The sequence below is a fragment of the Hippichthys cyanospilos genome, chromosome 22 (assembly GCF_059441005.1).
Source record: "Hippichthys cyanospilos isolate Australia breed blue-spotted pipefish chromosome 22, RoL_Hcya_1.0, whole genome shotgun sequence".
Taxonomy (NCBI): Eukaryota; Metazoa; Chordata; class Actinopteri; order Syngnathiformes; family Syngnathidae; genus Hippichthys; species Hippichthys cyanospilos.
In genome coordinates this window covers 2541618-2560939 of record NC_142390.1, presented here as the reverse complement: position 1 = coordinate 2560939, position 19322 = coordinate 2541618, and the positions used below count along the sequence as shown (strand labels likewise).

The following is a 19322-nucleotide window of genomic DNA, read 5'->3' as shown; positions in this document are numbered from 1 at the left end:
CGTGCTAACAACACTAACGTTAGACACGGCAGCACAAAGTGGTATGTTACATGTGTGTTTTCATGTGAATATGTACAATGTTAGCCGTATCTAATGTCAATTTTATGTTTGTTAGTTCTAAGGTGTAAATTATTGGTTCAATTTGTACATTTTTATTTTACATTTCCAGTGGTCCAGGAATCATTTACAACTCCACAGGAGCAATAATATCTCTGATTTTTGTTGTTTTGAGCATGTAAGTTTATTTAAGTTGAGTTTGGGTTCATGCAAAGTGCTTCCCGTGTGATGTCATTGCTAACGGCGTGCTAAAAATGTGATCGTCAGATGCGAGAGAGCAAAGCGGTATGTTACATATGTGTTTTTATGTGTTAGCCGTAGCTAATGTCATTTTTATGTTTGTTACTTCTAGGGTGTAAATTGTTGGTGGTTAGTTATCACACGAGCTAGAATGTGCCATCCCTTCGATAAAATACTGCACTTTGAGGTCGAAGAAAATGACCCCATATAGTCAAAATACTGCACAAGGGTTATCAAGGACTTTTTTTGAAACTCTGGTGGGGCAACAAAAGACTAAAACGAGTCATATGGTCACAATAGAGAGCTAACAATAAGCCCCCGCAACCGACGCGGTAATACATACAGCGTTTCATCTAGCCGCGACTCCAAAAACCACATCAGTGCTTTAATGGGGACTAAATGTGGTTTGAACGGGACGCCGCGGCAAAGTTTGGAGAAATTATAGAGAAGCCCTTTGCTAGCAATATAATTACATGACAATAAACCAGAGGGCAAAGTCAGACTCCGCTAAAAGGAAACAAGAACTCATTGTGCATTACACACAACGCTTTAGGCTAAGGAGAAAACACTAGTGAGAGCTTTGTCTCCCTCTAGTGGCGCTCACAACAAATTTCAACTGGATTTGGATATGAAGTCAGTTTTAATATTCGTGGAAAATTACAGAGTATTTGAAGCATGCGAATATCACTCATGAGCGTAGTCAACTCTTCAAGACCCTCTTTTTTTAGTCCGTTTTTTTTCCCGAAGGGAAACAAAAAAGCCTTACTATACGGTCCTTTTGTATTAAAAAAAAAAAACTCAGACGCTGTCTTTTTATTTATTAGTTGATTTAAAGCCTTAATATACGTGGGCGTTTTCTCACCTTTGGAGCTGTACACGGGCATGTATGTTACACACACACACCCACACACACACACACACACACACTACTAACTCACTGGGTGCACCGGGACAACTAACTGCATGATGGGAATTTTAGACTGAGGCAACTATTCTTTAACATTCAACTGAAGTCTCCTGAAAAAAAGAATTACACGTTCCGTGTTTGTATTCCTTTGTGTTGCAGAGCTGAGCTGGGTGAGAGAAAGACAGCGAGAAGATCCACATTTGAAGACCAGAACAGCAAACGGATAAGTATCCATTGACTGTAACGCGCGCCTGCAAATGTTCACCAGGAGGGGGCAGAGTTGAGTTGTTTGGCCTTGCTTGGGTTGGAGATGGTTGACAAGTTGTGATGGTCGTGAGGGTAGCAGGTGTGGACAGCATTTTTTTTTGGACTCGGTTGGTTGGACGCGCGTCCGTCTTTGGTCAGTCGGACATAGTGATTTGGTGCTTTGGCTTGTGTGGATGAAGAAACGCGTTTTTGGATTTGTGGACATAGGCGTGTTTGAAAGATGGTGTTCAGGTGGACTGATGTCAAAGGCTTGTGGCGATGCTCAGCATCCAAAAAGGGACAAAATGGACCCGAAAAGGACAAAAAGGAGCCAGAAGGTGGCACAAAGGTGACGTCAGTAAGGCTCCATCTTGATCCTCCTGTACAAGCAGCAGGTGAGCACCATCCCACAGATCTGAAAATAGGAAGTAGCCGGTCAAAGGCGGACCACGAGGAGGGCGATGCCGCTAGGATGGAAGAAAGCACGGAGATGATGGCGTCATGCTGATGGATTTTGTCCGCATGGTGAGAGGGGCGAAAAGAAAAATCCGGGAAAGAATGATTTGCCACAGAAAGAAGCGGAGCAGGAAAACGAGTCTGACTCATCAGACTCCGATCATAGGCTATTTCCATTCTGACTATCAAGCTTCCCTTCAGCTCAATTGGTGCTGTTGTTTTGGTTAGCGACAGACTTCAAACAGGACCCCTGGATGTACATAAAAGCACTACAGGGGAGATATTGCTCTTAGCTACTTTTTTTTTTCAAGCGCTTAGTCTAAAAATGGCCAGCCCCTAAAGAAATCAATGAATAAAATGTACTAAACTAATCAATTTCTTTGGTACCTAAAGTAGTTGATTACAAAAGTACTTCTGTACTATAAAATCAGTTTATTTATACTTAACGTGAAAGAAATCTGCACAAAAGCAATTTACTTTAGTACCTAAAGTAGCCAATTACTTTTTGGTACGATTCAAGAGTATCGAAGTAATCGATTACTCCGGTTTCAAAATAATAAGCAGGCGGTTGCATTAGTCACATGACACACAGGCGCTCATGCAAATGTCATTTACACGACGCTCACACCTGCAAAAGAACACGGGAGGCAAAAGCGAAAAGCGACGCTAACGACAATCACAGTGGAGCCAAGTCTTCCTCCTCTTCTTTATAGAGAAGATAGATAAAGTAGGCGGTCAGGAATGCCCCGGCCAGCTACGTACAAATACAAATACACACACACACACACACACACGCGCGCACAAGGGTTAGTGCGTCACACAAAACTAAATCTGGAGGTCAAAACCTGGATTTATGTGTTACATCACGTGAATCAATAATATGAAAGACGGACACATTTTTGAAGGCAGGAAAGACACAAAGTCAAACATTTGGAAAACCTGAAAAACACGGACAAACTGAATTGTAGATTCATACTTCATATTGTAAAAAGTGAAGGTTTTGCACTTTTTGCACAGATAACGGCTTTGGACATCTTGGTATTTTCTGGACTGGCTTTCTGTTCATAGCTGTGCGATTCAGATTCCTCAAAGTTAGCAAGTTTTGGCCTTTTCTCAATTAGCTTTGTGATGTGGATGAGGACTTATGATATGAATTGACTTTCAGTTCATATTTGTGTAAAATCGTCTTTTTTCCCGCGTGCGTCATTTTTCTTGTTTGCTTTCCTTTTTTTACTGTGCGCTTTGTTTTTCTTGTCCTTTTTTGTCTTGTTTGCAATTACCGTTTTTGTTTAGGTTTTTTTGTTTGTTTCGTTTGCACTAGCTCCTAACGTTTCTGGCATGAAATTAAAAACGAATGGTTTGGTTCGGAACCCCACATACCTGCAGACACGCCACTCCGATGCCCACGGCCCCGATGACCAGCAGGTGGTCGGCCAGGAACCGTTCCAACTTTGTGATGCAGCCCCCCTGCCGACATTGACGAGCGATTGAACGCGACGCTCGCCGATGATGTCGCGCAGGATTCGGGCCCCCGCTCACCTCCGCTTTGTAGATGTTGGACGGGTGGTCGCGGACGCCGCACTGGGGCGTGACCGACTTGCAGCAGCTGTCGGGCACCAGCCGCCGACGGGCGCGCGCGGACAGGATGTACACGCTTGTGGTCCAGTCTTGGTAGCTGTCGCTACCGCAGCACTTGAACTGTGGAGGGCAAAACGAGGTGCGCTTTAATTTCACTTCAAAACACTTTCCAGATTGAAAAAACTCACAATTGTTTTTTAAAATTATACAGCCGGGAGTGGAGCGAATTCACCGCTCGCGGGAGGAAAATGGATTTCGGACGTCTATATCCGTCAACGGCAGTGAATGAGGTAATAAAAAAAATACCTCTCTATGATAACGTATGACAAATAGAATGTATAGGAATGAAACATATTTTCGCTTCGATTTAATGACTCTGGTTGTATAGTTTGCCCACCTGGGGGTAGTTTAATACAGACAAATTCACGAACATATTTGTAGTACCTTATATTATTCTGGGAAAAAATTGTAGCAGTATATATTTGTGGAGTCGCAACAAAACAGATTTTTGCAATAACTTGCTTCATGTTCCATTTCACTTGCTCTTAATTTGAAAAGAAACATGTACTGTTTTTTTTTTCTTTCCCGACTGTAAGCGAAACGTACTTCCTGCTGTAGTTTGTCCACCGCTAAAGTGATGGCCTCCTTCCCCGGTTCAGCGTAGTTGTCCGTCATGGTCTGCTTGAGATGTTGCTTTAGCTCTTCGCTTAGCTGGAAACAAACGCTAGAAAGTCTCAAAACGTTCCCGCACAAATAGCTTTTTTTTTTTTTTTTTTTTCCGCAACGTACCCTCTGGTAATAGACGTAAGCCAAAACTCCAGCCACCAGTTCAATGAGAAAGATCAACAGCAGGCAGAAGAAATACTGCAAGAGAGGAGAAAAGAGTGACAAATGCAAATGTTGAGTTCTCGCAAGGGAAAAGACTTGACAAAGTTAGTCCATTAAAAACTTCCAGCGGCCGTCAGACGAGCGGCATCTGTCGGCATCCTCGAAGACGTTTCTGACAGGCCGCGAGGAATGCGATTTCCTCCCGGGAAACTCCATTATGCGCCGCGATTAACTGGAGGAATCCAAATCGCCGACCCCGGCGTAAACAAGGCATTATTTCAACTTAACGCAAACGATCGCTAATGACTTTAATTGCACGCGGAATAAAGACCTGAAAATCCCGGGCGGCGTTATGTAAGCTCGCCAAGTGAACAAACCGCCCACTCCTCGTCATACTCGCTCGCACGCGTTCAAATAAGAGCGTGGGCGGCATCTCGGGGATCGTGGGAAACAACATGCTAAAACGCGGAGTTCAATAAATGACTGCGGGGGAACAGATAGTTTGAGAGTGTACAAACTATATCTTTTTTTACGTGAAAAGTATTTATACTTCTTTACGTATTACGGCAGTACACATATTTACATGATTAAACCTCATACAGTAACTGTGCTGTTATCATTTCCGGGATTTAAATGGGATGTGCTATTTGGCGTGTCAGAAAGCGGGAAAAAAATATGAATTTTCCTCAGAAATGTCATTTTTCTATCGATTAGCACGGATGTCGTGGAATATGTTGATATGACTTGCACAACGTGCCGCGTATCGACTGGTTTGACAACCGCACATACACACACGCGTCTCTTTGTGCTTCCCGCCCACACGCCCACGCGTTGACCCATCCTTTCTGCACATACTCCACATGTAAAAAGTGGCTTTTAACTAGCACAATGTGATCGAACGCAACACATGGCTGTAAAAACCCGAAACCACGCGAGCGCCAGTTTATCGCATCCGGCCATAGATACCAGCCTATAAATAGTCCGGCGGTAGCCAGGGTTCGCCTCCCGCCTGCCTGCGTAAAAATAATGAGGACTGCGAGGGCCTTGTCACAGCCATTTGTCACTTTCTCCTAACAAGTGGTGAGGAGAAAATGCCTCCCGTTGCAGACGTGACAGATTCACTCGTTCGCATGATGGTTTTAATGCGCCGCGGGAGACAGGAAAACAGGATTTAATGTCACGGAAAGACCCGACGGGCTCGGGCGGTATAGCGAACACCTAATAAACGGGAACTTTATGGTCTGGCCCGGACTTTTACTTGAAAGAAACTTTGAATTTTGCTGCTGAGTCACCTGTGCGGGGATGAACGCTTCACTCGTTCAACCCCTCATTCAATGTGTTTGGGACCGAATGAGTTAAAAAAAACGCATTATTAAACCCATTATTATATATAAGCAGTGCTATACTATTTTGTTATCAATATGTATATAAATCTTTGATGTTTTTACCTGGGGGTTTGCACGCATTAGCTGATTAGCATATTTTTCTATTGCCGCCATATTTGACCTCACCACACACGCTACAGTCAACATCTGGGTGAAATTTCAGCGCTGCGGTGTTTTCTTTCAACGATATAAAGTGCCTTTGATGCAAAGATCAAGGGATAGGGCAAAATACGGCAAAGGGATTGAATAATTCTCGCTGACCGTGGAGAGGCAACTCCTCTGCTCGCGGATAACAGCGCAGCAGCCCAGGAAACCCGTGAGCACCACCAGGCCGCCAGCCAGGATGAGGATGTAGGCGGAGACGGCGAAGGTGCTGGACGCCAGCAGGCTCAGGAACTCGCTCTTCTCCACAAGCGTCCACACGCCCACACCCAGAACGGCGGCACCTCCCACCTGAAAGTGCAGTCATTGATGTCACACAAGGCATCATGTTCACTTCCTTTTCAAAAATAAAAGGAAGCTTTCCAAATGAGCTCATCAAGATCCCTCAAAATGCGCATCACACTTTGAAAAAAAGGTTTTAAAGAGAGTTGGCAAAACCCATCAAGCTCTTAGAATCACTACGCGCCAAGTCTCTCGGCACTTTGAAGGGAGCACTAAAGCATTTTAAATACCAGCATCATTAGCGGTGGATTTTTGCGGGTATCGCTTCTGACTTACCCAAAAGAGCGAGTTGAAGACAAACAACAGGTACTTGAGACACACCGTCAGCCAGTCCTCCTCGCTGTCTTTGTAAGCGGACGACATTGTCTTCCTCCCTTTGTTTTAGTGTTGCTGAAATGGCATATACAATGTAAATGTATGCTGTATACAATCGGGCTTTTCTTGTTTGGCACTACGTAGCATAAATTAGCAGCTAGCTAGCAGAGCTCAAGTGTCCCCAAGAGCAATCAGATTAGTTTTCAGTGGCAGGTTAATAGACCAAAATCAAAATGGCACATGTTGATGTTGTCATGATATGCTTGTGGTTTGTTTTGGATTTAAGATTTTGGATTTACGGTTGAAGAAATTAATGGCAAAATATTATATGACATACCACAAACTTTATCTTGGGAATTATTTGCTATTCAAATTGTGCACAAACCTCGTCTCGTGGACTCAAATCTCGTGAGACATTGTGGAATTTGGAAGTTAAATTTGTGCATTTAAATCCTCTTCCACACCTAAAATAAAGTATTTAACGTAAACTAAAATGAAGATATTTGGGTTGCACGTGTTATTTTTATTCAAAACTATGTTATTGTTTTGTAAACTTAGTAAAATGACAGTAAAAAGCAGTAATGCAAGTTATTAACTATTATTAACTATTTTTCGACAAGATGAAAGGAATAGACTTAACCACCGTACCAAAAAAATGAATAAACACACCAGCATCTTGACATCCTTAATTGTGACGTAAATTTAAATGTTACGTAAATTACGTAAAATCCTAAATTGTCGTAAACTAGCAATACACATTGACAACAAGTATTTTAACGTAAGATAGTACGTAAGCGTCATCAGGATATCAACAAGTACATGACTTTAAATGTCAATAAATACACGCCTCAGTTCGACATTTACATCATAGACATTTCGATCAAAAAGATGATCTTTTTCTTCCACTTCCGGAGTTTACGTTGGCAGAGCTCCCAAATAACATCCTGACCATTCTACGTCACTGATGTGCAGCAGCAACAACAAAAAAAGTTAAACGAAAAAAAAGCTATCTGTTCGCTCGACATAACGTTTCGTGGTGTTATATACAACATACTCACCGATTCAACGTAAAGAACGAAGATTGTCTCTTTTTGTAAGTCGATTTGATCAAATCCGAGCAATGAGAAGCACCGCAGCAATCAAGCGATATTGCTGACAGACTGTCCGGTGGAGGCTTGCGATGCCTTTGAAGCACCTCGTTTTTTCAATCTTCACAGACATGATCGTGTTTTTCAACTCATCTTAGTTGATCTAGATAAGAAATGAAACGTTTCAAAAAAGCGTATAGTCATTTAAATAAAGTTTTGGTTTGAATACATACGATCTTGGCTGAAAAAAAAGGCGTGTTTGTTGGAATTCATCCTATTTCCGACAGATTGTGAATGCCTCGCATTGTGAACTTGTGGGAAGGGTCAACAGGGAGTGAAAGAAAGAAACAAAGCTGCCTGCTTGACAGACCGAATTCCACAGAACAAAACAGTCTCGGTTTCAAGAAAACCACAGATACAGCCTTTAGCATTTCATCAGCAAGAACGCGGATATATGAGACATGCTTAGAAGGGGGAAAAAAAAAAATCCAGATGCCAGCTCATTGGGTTGCCCATCCTGCTGTCGTGCCTTGAGGCCTATGAAAAAAATAGAACAAATAAATAAAAACGTCATTGAAATTCACAATAGGCTGCCTAGTTTGGACATCTGCTTGTTTGGACGCCAGCCTGCCTCGACGAGGCCAGACATCTGGCTGGGCCATTGCGCGGGGACATTCATTGTGAAATATGACTTCTAAAAGAACGTCTAAAAGTATGTGTTTAATTTGAATTGAAACCATTTTGCTACTGTTTGTGTGTAATGTTCACAGTTTGGACCTAAAAGCGGAAAATTAGAAGAAACCAAACTTGCTTATTCACCATAGAGTGCCACAAATGGCCCCCGACCCTTAGTTTGACCACTTCTCTTTAGTGTAATAAAATTAAGGATATTTCAATGAAACAAAATAAATAAAACATTTCATTTGAACACTTTATTCGAATTTAAAAGTAAGCATAGATAGCAATGTTAATTTGGTATGATTTGGGCCATTTTATATAAAAAAATAAATAAATAATGGATTTAGAAAGATTAATTTATATTAATTATGATTAGTTTTAATTTTTTTGTCAGCGAAATTTATCTAAGGTCGTCTATATTTATGTGCTTCTATAGATTTGTATGCAAAGTGTATTTAATGAAGCGGCCGATTGGAATTGTTGAAGTGATTTTTCCCGCGGATTTGAACGCCCCTCGGCTACAGCGAGAGAGAGCGGTGGAGTCCAAGCAAGGGAATAAGAGAGAGTCAGTATAAACTTCGTGGGAGCCTCGGAGAACAAAATACACGCGTGCACAAGGTGGAGGGGTTCGAATCCAGAACCTCCCGCGGACGTGCAAAATTACAATACAGATTAATGCAACTTTCTTTCTTTGTCTTTTAGTCCTTTTTTTTTTTGAGGGAGTGCGTGACATTTCCACGCAAGTAACGGGTCGGGACGATCAAATCTCGTGCGCAAATCTCGCCGGCTCTCATGGGACTGGGTCACTCGTCGCGTTGTTTGCTGCTACGGCGGAAGATGGCGGAGGCGGACGGCTGCGAGGTAAGTGCAGCCCGGGGGTCCTACGGCCGAGATTATTGACCGTATTACCGCGATAGTCATCAGTGTATATTAGGACAGACCGTCAAGGAAAACGTCACGTCCTCCCGAGGGACGCTGGACAGATTGCTGTCCTTGGTGCTGAAAGCACACTTCATTTCAATCGGAACGCAAAACCAATGCAATCAAACGAGCGATTGGGATTGGAAATCAAGGTCAGTGAGAGGGGAGAGATGTTCCTAATATTTTGCTCCTTCCGTTCAAATGAATGGGAGTAGACAAGGAACACCTCTTTGCAAAAGTAACAGAATACGACGGAAATAGGGACAGTGTCGATCAAAAGTAATATTTCCCATGTTTCTTCCATGTTGATTTCTCAAGAACAAAAAAAAAAGCCTCAGGGTCATTTTAACCCAGATTAAAAGGATTTGGAATCCCAATTTAAAAAAAAATAAAGGTTAAACTTGATGTATACTTGTGTGTTACCATTGTTTGTCTGGAGAAGTAATAACATCCTGGGTCAATTTCAGCGGCACCAGGCCGTCACCTCCCACTTCTCCCAGTCGGCACAGCTGGCCAAACCAGTGGCTCGCTCCCACCACCAGCACCAACACGTGGCCCGCGCCGGCGCCCCCCGGGCCGCCTGTCCCGCTCGAGGCAAGGGCACTAAATTCATCAGCCCTGAGGAGATGACGTCGCGGGACTACTACTTTGACTCCTACGCCCACTTTGGCATCCATGAGGTAGCGTTATTGCGCCGCACTTGAAAGGGACACATTTCGATAGTTAAAAATAACGTGTTTTCATTCCTGGCGATTTGCACCACGGGATAGTGTTAGGACCAATGATGGAAAAGTGAAATGTTGGCAGGATTTTTACTTTTTTTTTCTCAGAATTCTGACATTATTCCAAGTTATTCCACATTATTATAAATCTACATGAGTGCTTATGGCAAGTTCCATTCAAGATTTTTTACCCTCCCCATGAACATACTGAAATAAGTTTGGCAGAAGACACGTCTTTTCCATTAGCAAGCGTCAGCGCGTCCATTAAAAGACGTCCTCTTTCAGCAGGCTATTTAAGGAATGACTTTGCATGTAGAAAGGTGCAAGAACGAAGAAATACACCCATGAGATGCCAAATTTAGGAAATAAGCGGCGGAAAATGGAAAGTGGGATATCGGGTGTCTCTGTGGGGACTTTGTCATCCCAAAGTGTCTATTTGGAGACTTGTGTCCCGAATCCTCCACTTCAGGAGATGCTGAAGGACGAGGTTCGCACGCTCACCTATCGCAACGCCATGTATCACAACAAGCACGTCTTCAAGGACAAAGTGGTGCTGGATGTCGGGAGCGGCACGGGGATCCTGTCCATGTTCGCCGCCAACGCCGGCGCCAAACACGTCTACGGGGTGAGGGGGGGGAAAGGGGGAAAAAACTCACGTGGCGCCGACGTTCACATTTTTTCCCCGCAGATCGAGTGCTCCAGCATATCGGAATATTCCGAGAAGATCGTCAAGTCCAATCACCTGCACGATGGTAAGCCAACAGCCATTAGCATATTTCAAGCTTCTGTTTGCATCAAAAAACAACAACAAAATATATATATATATATATATATATATATATATATATATATATATATATATATATATGTGTGTGTGTGTGTTTATGTATATACGTGTAGTCATCACCATCTTCAAGGGCAAAGTGGAGGAGGTAGAACTTCCCGTGGACAAGGTGGACATCATCATCTCAGAGTGGATGGGCTACTGTCTCTTCTACGAGTCCATGCTCAACACAGTGATCTTCGCCAGGGACAAGTGGCTGGTAGGGTACGCTGGGGCGGGCGGGGCTCGGCGCGGACCTTTGAACTTTGTCGCGAAGCTTTTTCTGCCGGCAGAAATCGGGCGGCCTCATGTTTCCTGACCGAGCGTCCCTCTACGCGGTGGCTATCGAAGACAGGCAGTACAAGGACTTCAAGATCCACTGTGAGTTTATCTTCGTTTTTTCCTCCGCACATGATAGTAACTCATCCGTGTGCGTAGGGTGGGAAAACGTGTACGGCTTCGACATGAGCTGCATTCGCAACGTGGCCATCAAGGAGCCCCTGGTGGACGTGGTTGACCCCAAGCAGGTGGTCACCGACGCCTGTCTGCTTAAGGTCAGCTGCGCTCTTCCGCCGGCGAATTGACGCGGCCAAAAACGTCAATCATCCATTTTGACTGCGCTGCCCGTCGCCAGCTGTACGAGTCTAAATTTTTTGGCCGCCGCGCCATCTCCGCATGACGTGATTCATGCGGCACGCCCACGCACGCCTCCGCGCGCAGTATGTGTTGTGTGAGCGCTCGCTTGTTAGGAGTGATTCAACCTGTGGGCCTGCGCGCAAATACGCAGTGAATAATAATCGGAGAAGACAAACATATATGTGTTTGCGCGGGAGTGTCAACTTCACACGCTTACAAAGAAATGTTGGAAAAGCTTTCTTGTTTTTGTTGCCCCTCCACCACCTACGCACATGCGATGACACACACGCGCTTACAGGAAGTGGACATCTACACGGTGAAGCCGGACGACCTGACCTTCACGTCGGCGTTCTGCCTGCAGGTGCAGCGCAACGACTACGTTCATGCGCTCGTCACCTACTTCAGCGTCGAGTTCAGCAAGTGTCACAAGAAGACGGGCTTCTCCACCGGTGAGGCTCGCCGGACACTTCATTAGGTACACCCGCACCATCCAATATCGTCAGGATGCTGACAGAAAAAAATAAGGTGATATATAATGTATATGTGTGTGTTTATTTTCTAAGCATGATATGCGTTGTGGATGAAAAAAGCTAATACCAATTTGACAAACACGCTAGCTCATCCTAATCAGCAGGTGTACCTAATGTTCCGTATATATTTATTTAGCTGATATTGTGGACTTGCCACATCATTTTTTGTGGCAAACATGGCGTGCTGAAATCTCACAGTATTACGCAATCTTATATTGCATAATGCGGTGTAGAGGAGGTTCTATGTTTGGTCCGTGCTGCCGGCGAACCCCGAGGCTGAGAATGACCGCGGCATCTGGAGCGATACCCTGCCTGTCTGGAGCCATTGCCTTTTCCTCCGTCTATTTCCGGTTTTTCTCCTCTAGCGCCGGACGCGGCGAGTACGCATTGGAAGCAGACCGTCTTCTATTTGGAGGACTACCTGACGGTGAAGCAAGGAGAGGAGATATTCGGGAGCATCGCCGTCAGGCCCAATGAGAAGAACGTGGTAAGAAAGGCCACGGTACCCTAATCTTCCTGTTAACCGGTCAAAATGACCCAGTTGAATAAAGTTGCCGGGTGACTTTGACCCGAGGCGTGTTGAGTTTTCCCGAATGTGGCAGAAATGCATGATAATATTTGTATTAAATAAATTGACACAGCTGTAAGACAAGGAGCAAGAATAGAAGTTCAAAAAGAAAAAATTGTCTTAAAACCCTATTATTTCTGAAAAAGCTTGATCATTTCCCTGGGTCAAGTTGACCCATTGCTGTATCGACAGGTGTAAGACAAGTGGATAGAACGGAAGCAGTGGGTCAGACTGACCCGTTCAATAAGAAAAATTATATCATTTTTAAAAAACCTTCCCCTTATTATTTTTCTCAAGGAGAGTCGTTTTGTTCCTGGGTCAATTTGACCCGGTTTTTAATATCTTATTAATTTGATCCCTTATGCAAACGTGTCAGAAGCAAAAACCACAGTTTCAATCCATACGTGTATCGTTTAAAACACTAAGAAGCTACACTCGCCACTTTATTTTTTTTTTACTTCAAAATGGGTCATTTTGCCCCGCAGAAGCATAAAGTGAGCAATTTTTTACACGAGGATCTTAAAAAAGCCACTTCCTGTTCTCTAACGGCAGCGCGACCTGGAGTTCACCCTGGAGCTAGACTTTAAAGGCCAGTTATGTGACGCCGCCATCTCCCACGACTACAAGATGCGATAGGCGCCCGAAAAGGACCATCCTGTCCTCCTTCGTCCATACGGGCGAGTGCCACCCACAGGACGCCATCCCAGCCGGCCTCCGTGATGTCATCAGTCAAAGCAATAACACTAAAATGACAGACGCACTGAAGAACGTAAACGTTATGTTGCGGGTCGGATTGACCCGGGTTAACAGTATTGATTAGCATCAGATGGCTTTTGCCCTGAAACGTAACATTGATAATTATTTATTGCAGAAGAAAGCTAACAAATTAAAGCTGAAAGGAAGTCAACTTTTGCGGTTTTCCTTTTGAACTGAATCGTTAAGATTTTATTCATGCGATTACATAAGAAACAGTGCAGATTAAGCTAATGCTAAATGTGTGAGCTCCTCATACCTGACGAATTCATGGGAATATAAAGTAATAGTGACCACATAGATCATAATCAAAAGGAAACCTCCGCCAAGGCATGTTCACTTGCAGCAGGCCTTTTTTTTCAAAGGCTGCGCGCTGAGGATGACTGTGGTGTCTCTGACCCGATCCTCCTGCTCCATCAACACCCTGAAACAAGAAATCCATGGCTAGAAAAAGTCTACACACCCACAAATGCCAGGTTTCTGCGGTATTAAAAAAAAGGGGTAAACGGGGTGTGCACACTTATGCAACCCCCACTTCAATTGTTTCGTTTCGGAAAAGTGACCTTCTCACTTTGTGTTATTTAATAGGAATCAATTGGGTGGAGTAAACCTGTAATACAACATCAACCAGTTTATTTTGTGGGTTACTAAAAGGTAAAAAAAAAGTAAAAATGGCATCCAAAAAGCACTGTAACATAAATGCATATTTCAAGTCCGATACGCATAATCAACCTGGCAAAAAAAAATAGCTAGCATGTAGACTATGCAACATGCTACGCGAACGCGTGCAATGTTATCCTACCGGGCCAGGTGGGTCAGGGACTCGCTCACGTTCTTGCCTGTGTAGGCGCTGACCTCGTAGAACATCACCTTGTTTTCCTGTCATGACATTTTTTGTACCTTTTTATGAACTGTAGTCATTCTGTTTCTTTGTATTGAGCGAGGTTGCAGTTATCGTTCCAACTTTAATTATATCGCACGTATTCTATACAGTTGGGTTCTCCATACCTGGGCCAGTTGATCTGCTTCTTTAAACGAAACCTCCCTTTCTGCGTCCATGTCCATTTTGTTGCCCAGAACAAGAATTTGGACGCCTTCCCCTGCGGCATCCTGAAAAAACTGCTAGTCCTGAAAAAGGCTAACACATGCATTTGGCTACGCTAGCTCAGCTGCGTCTAAAAAACGAGGCTGTGACATAATAGTCTCCCCTGTTTATGTTTACATTTGCACGCTAGCATGTTAATTTTCGTATATCACCGTCAATGGCAGCGAATGAGTTACTGTAGGCGCAGTTAAAGTCACATTTTTAAAAAGTTTGGCCACCGGTTTATGCTTACACGCGCACGCTAGCTTGTTCGTTTTCTTTCACGTATGATAGGAAAAAAAAAAAAAGCGTCTAAGAGGCCAGACCTTGACGTTAGCCAGCCAGGGTCGCACAGCCTTGAAGCTGTCCTCCAGCGTGACGTCGTACATGACCACCACGCCGTCGGCCTTGCGAAAGAACTGCTTGGTGATGCTGCGGTACCTGCGCCGACAAAAGCGTCAAGCGCCGTAACCCTCCATTAAGGCGGCGGGGGCGGCTGCCGGTTTCCTCGAGCCCGCCCCTCCGATCTAATCGGCGGTTTCCGCTGAGCCGGCGCATTTGCGTCGAGATGAATGATGGCCGCTCACCTCTCTTGACCGGCCGTGTCCCAAAGCTGCATGGCGATCTGCATATTGTTCAAGGTTAACGTCTTCACGCTGAAGTCGATCCCTGATGAAGAGCCAGGAGTAATCCATTACTTCAGTAAATTCTTTATTATTTGATTACTATGCTACTTTAAATCTTAGTAATCAAAGCAACTGATTACTTCAGTACTTTTTAGTAGTTTCGTACTTCATTTGATAAAGTAATGGACTAAAAAAAAAGGAAAGAAAGACCGACCCACTGTAGCCGTTGTGGACGGGTGGAAACGTCCCTCGCAAAAGGAACGCAGGAGCGAGGTCTTGCCCACGCTGGAGTTGCCCACCAGGACCACCTTAAACAAACGACTCGGCCCCAGCTCGGGCACTTCGGCCATCTTGAAAGAAAATAAATCAGTGTAAGATTGCGGTGGGCTTTTCAAAAAGCGGCGACGTGACATACGTGCTGGGTCTCTTTCCCCACCGGCTGCCCCCGCGGCGACCTGGGGGCGTTCTTGGCTTGAAAAAAGCGCCCGGCTTTCCCGGCGGGCACGCCGCATTCCGAATCGCTGCGCGCCTCCTCGCCGTCTTCCTCCTCGCTAAGCTGGTGCAGGAGGAGCTGCGGACCCCCTTGGAGAAGATGGGGCAGATGGTCCTCTTCGATGGAGATGACCCGGCGGAGGGGCCACCCGCCCGGGGGGGAGTCCAGCACCCCGTCGGCGACTTCGGGCTTGGTCTCGGGCCTCTTGGCCCGCTCTCTCGCTGTCCTCCTAAAACTGGAGGACCTGTTTTGTTTTCAAGTCAAAACGCGGATGATTTTCCCCGTAAGGTTTCCGAGTGGAATAACAATTGCCAGGTCAATTATTCATATGATCGCTGACTTTGATGCATTTTTATTTTTGGCGTAATGATGATGTTTTCCAGAAATGATACACTATGTCACTTATTGACTTTAAATGGGGCCCAATATAACTCAGTTCCCTCGACAAAAAGAGCTTAGCCAATACCTGGCGATGGCCTTCTTGCCTTTGGCCCTCGTGTTGTGAGATTTGGGAGGGGCGGGGCCGCCGTAACCGTTGGCCAATCCGGCGCTCTTCTTAACGGAGTTGACCCCGGCTGCGTCGTCCTCACTACAGGAGGAGGAAGCAACAAACACGATTTGAAGGTGCTCTATAGGCAAGGCCTCCAGAGACTGGTAGGAGCCATCCGGCACCAGAGGAGATCTTTGGAAACGGGAGAAACAGAGGATGTCCTCAAATGTTAAATGAGTGGGGGGAAAAAAATGGCAGATATCCTCTGTTTTTCCTCTTTGCGACAGCACGGTGATGGAGGAGTCACCTTTTGGCAGGCTGGCTGCTGTCGTCAAACATGTCGACTAGACCGGCTCGCTGCTTCTGCTTTTTCCTCAGGGATGTTCTCGGCTGTTGGTTTTGTTTTTAGAAAAAAAAAATGAGTTGAAAATGATTTTTTTTCATTCTAATATTACAAAATACTCACCACACCAGAGCAGATGTCCCGCTCATCCTTTAGATGTTTGTTCATCTCCCTGGGAGTAAAATAATGGAATTCATTTTTTTTTCCTCAAACACATTTTTCTTTACCCTTTATGCAGTATTTTGGGGTCATTTTCTTCCACATCATGATAACGTGCTGACTGATTGGTCGTATCAATTTGAACCATTTGGGTGAAATTTCAGCTCCCTTGTGTATTCTTTCAATGCCTTTGATGTTTTGAAAATTTGGACTGACTGACCTTAATGAAAGTGTTTCCAAACTTTTGACTGATATTGTACCTGAGGAGGTCAAGCTGCTTCATGAGGCTTTGCTTCTCTCTTTGTAGTCCTTCAGTTACTCTGTACATTTCCCTGAAGGAAAAAAAGATTTCAAATTAAACCAACAAATGTACCCTAACTAGTGGATTTTAGGTGAAGATCTGCGTGGGCTTGTTTGGAACAGAACAGTGTCAAACGTGCCACGCGGGGACCCACATTTCCTTCTCCTGGTGCAGGCGCGCCGCCTGTTCCTGCAACACGGCCAGCTGGTCCTGTGCGACCAGCAGCTCTTGGCTGGTGCTCTCAAGCGCCCGTGCCAGCTCGTCATTGGTCATCTTCAGCTTGACGTTCTCCACGTGGCTCTCCTGCTTCTCGCTGCTCAGCTCGCGGCACTCCAGCTCCAACTGCGGAAAATCCAAGATTATTAGAAAAAAAAAAAAAAAAAACAGAGGCCACGCGGCTTACCCGTTTCTGCTTTTGGAAGAGCAGCTCAAGCTCCCTCTCCTTGGAGGACAGCTGGTCTTCCAGATCCTGGCTTCTCGACTGGAGACGCTCAGAGTCCTGCGGGGCCCGGGGTCAAAGTTGACAAGGGAGCAGGGGGGGGCGAGGGATGAACGTGAGCTACCTTCAGCAGCAGCCTGTCCTTCTCCGTCTTGATCTGCGCTTCCATCTCCTCGTACAGGTGGCGGATCTCGTTGTCGTGCGTCGCCGCCTTCCTGCGGGGGCGCAACGCCCGTTGAGAACATTCCAGACCTCACGCGTCGTATTCTCTGAAAAGCCGAGCTCTATTCGCGTTCCGCTCCGTCAATTACAAGCTAGAAGCTAATTAGTTGGAGAACTGTACCATGCGGCGCCACGGGAACGCGATGGCGATTATGTAGCGTGTGACAAGCATGCTTCTGTGTTTTACACGATGCCGACATCATCTCTTGGCCCGCTGCGTGTTTTCCCGTGGGCTCAGGCCCGAGATTAGCGGTCATTTGACACGGATCGAGTCTGATTAGGATTCCGTTTCCAAGTGGAATTGCGGCTAAAGGCACTGTTGCGTCACACAGTTTGGAGAACATGTTAGCATATACTGTAAGACAGTGTGAGATCTTCACAGGGTTTTTGCTGTGGCAAATACAATTATATTTTCAAATAAAGTTTGATGAACCGGATTAAGTGGAGCATGAAGCAACGTTGCTAAATAATGCCTTGTGACACCTAAACGAAACTTTGTTGCCTTGATTTAAACTTTTCTGTCAGAAAAGACAAAAATATAACAGATCATGTAACACGGTGTAAGGAGCTGAATAAAATACGCTTAAAGAATTACATTTATACATCCGAAATTGAATAAATCCTGATGTTTTTTTTTAATGCAATTTAGGGCAATTTTACTTTTCAAATTGAGAGCAAATTGGTTGGAACATAAAGCAACTTATGGCTGAATCTTGTTTCATGACTTCTCTGCAAAACTGTTATTTGAAGTTTTGTCAAGTTTTATATGAATGTGCATTCTCAATAGTGACCTCTGGAGGGCGCTCTCCATGTCCCTCTTTTCCTGGTGGGCCTCCTTGATCTGATGGGTGACCCTCGCTAGGAACTCCTCAAAGTTGGACAGCAGGTGAGGCTCGTCTCGCCTGAGCTGTGCCCAAAGACTGCGCACCTCGTCCGGGCTAGCGTAGAAAAACAAGCGTGAGTCGTTTACGGTCCGAAGATCCGCTAGACGGCGTTCGCTGATGTCGCTCACTCCTCAAAAACGTTACTGGCTCCCAGGCTGTCAAGCAGCATACAGAAATGTCTTTCTTCTTCATCCTCCACGCCGGACAGCTTGGCTTCCCATTGGCTCTGGTAGAAGGCCTCTTTGGCTGGGAAACCCGGACCCTGGGCCTGGACGGGTTCGTCCGTCACCGATATTCTCCGGCCGTGGAGGAACTGACCTGTGACCAAGAATCCCCAAACCCAACCGTCCTTAAAGATTCTCTTTCTTTCTTTTTCAGTGCCGCGGATGAGAATTTTCATCATCAATTGTTTTTTTTTTTAATTGAATGGATCAAAAACACATTTCGCCTTTTTTTTTTCTTACGTTATCGAACGGATGGACTGGTGAGATGTTTCTCTAAAATACATTTGTCCAAAATAGCTCGGTGACACTATTTTCAAACGATTACTAAAGAATGGAATAAGGTAAAATCTTACTTTGTTTTTCTCGGTAAAGAAAATAATCCGATCTTTCATATTGTACCACCATCGTCTACATAAACATACAAAACGTTTTCTTTTTTCCTTTGCAAAAAATAATGGAGAAACACTGCTGAAGTGAGCATTTGCTAAAAAAAAAAAAAAAGAACATACTGAATCCAGAAGAGAAGGCCCCAAGTGTCAGAAAACCGCTGCGATCCGTGTCAAGCGAGTCAAAGACGTCCTCCAGCTCCTCCGCGGACAACGGCAGCTCCCCGTGAAGCCTCTGACATGACCACACAGGAACATCATGCAGAAGCTTCCTCTACTCATCCGAGTCCCCCCTTTGACTCACCCGCATGTCAGTGCGAGTGATGAAACCTCGGCCTTCCACGTCGCACGTCCGGAAGAACTCCTTGGTCTTGTCCAGCAGGGCGATGCGACCCCAGCCCGAGCCGCGACCTCCGGGTTTCCCGCTCTCCTCCTTGGGTTCCATGCGGGCACGTAGGTCGGCGTGGAATCGAGACGCCGGGGTGGCGTTAAGCGC

At 45.1% G+C, this 19322-nt stretch overlaps 3 protein-coding genes across 9 annotated transcripts; 1 reads left to right on the top strand and 2 right to left on the bottom strand.

Annotated features, from left to right (window-relative positions):
- Positions 1-918: 918 nt before the first annotated feature.
- On the bottom strand, positions 919-12673 carry tspan11 (tetraspanin 11). Of its 4 annotated transcripts, XM_088406309.1 has the most exons (12): positions 10773-12614; positions 10522-10607; positions 7778-8081; positions 7515-7707; positions 6418-6531; positions 5959-6150; positions 4274-4348; positions 4091-4195; positions 3446-3604; positions 3287-3373; positions 2535-2660; positions 919-1865 (listed from the first exon to the last, which is right to left on the bottom strand). In XM_088406309.1, the coding sequence occupies exons 5-11, from the start codon at positions 6502-6504 to the stop codon at positions 2583-2585; spliced, it is 783 nt and encodes a 260-aa protein (XP_088262435.1). In that variant the 5' UTR covers positions 6505-6531; positions 7515-7707; positions 7778-8081; positions 10522-10607; positions 10773-12614; the 3' UTR covers positions 919-1865; positions 2535-2582. The 4 variants fall into 4 exon arrangements, with proteins under 4 accessions (XP_088262435.1, XP_088262433.1, XP_088262436.1 ...); XM_088406307.1 differs by having other exon boundaries at positions 4091-4348; positions 10773-12673; XM_088406310.1 differs by lacking the exon at positions 2535-2660 and having other exon boundaries at positions 10773-12344.
- Positions 8755-13475, top strand: prmt8b (protein arginine methyltransferase 8b). Of its 3 annotated transcripts, none has more exons than XM_088406302.1 (10): positions 8758-9083; positions 9611-9823; positions 10335-10490; positions 10554-10617; positions 10766-10908; positions 10982-11069; positions 11127-11242; positions 11623-11773; positions 12220-12341; positions 12975-13475. In XM_088406302.1, exons 1-10 carry the CDS (start codon positions 9015-9017, stop codon positions 13056-13058), a joined length of 1206 nt encoding a protein of 401 aa, XP_088262428.1. In that variant the 5' UTR covers positions 8758-9014; the 3' UTR covers positions 13059-13475. The 3 variants fall into 3 exon arrangements, with proteins under 3 accessions (XP_088262427.1, XP_088262428.1, XP_088262429.1); XM_088406303.1 differs by lacking the exon at positions 8758-9083 and adding an exon at positions 9113-9295; XM_088406301.1 differs by having other exon boundaries at positions 8755-9083; positions 10982-11242.
- cracr2ab (calcium release activated channel regulator 2Ab) lies at positions 13339-19278 on the bottom strand. Of its 2 annotated transcripts, none has more exons than XM_088406294.1 (18): positions 19131-19278; positions 18950-19061; positions 18345-18534; positions 18124-18270; positions 17235-17325; positions 17075-17170; positions 16826-17013; positions 16631-16702; positions 16335-16383; positions 16176-16258; positions 15845-16060; positions 15301-15622; positions 15100-15235; positions 14847-14928; positions 14586-14700; positions 14184-14285; positions 13978-14054; positions 13339-13599 (listed from the first exon to the last, which is right to left on the bottom strand). In XM_088406294.1, exons 1-18 carry the CDS (start codon positions 19269-19271, stop codon positions 13512-13514), a joined length of 2307 nt encoding a protein of 768 aa, XP_088262420.1. In that variant the 5' UTR covers positions 19272-19278; the 3' UTR covers positions 13339-13511. The 2 variants fall into 2 exon arrangements, with proteins under 2 accessions (XP_088262420.1, XP_088262422.1); XM_088406296.1 differs by having other exon boundaries at positions 15845-15967.
- Positions 19279-19322: the final 44 nt, after the last annotated feature.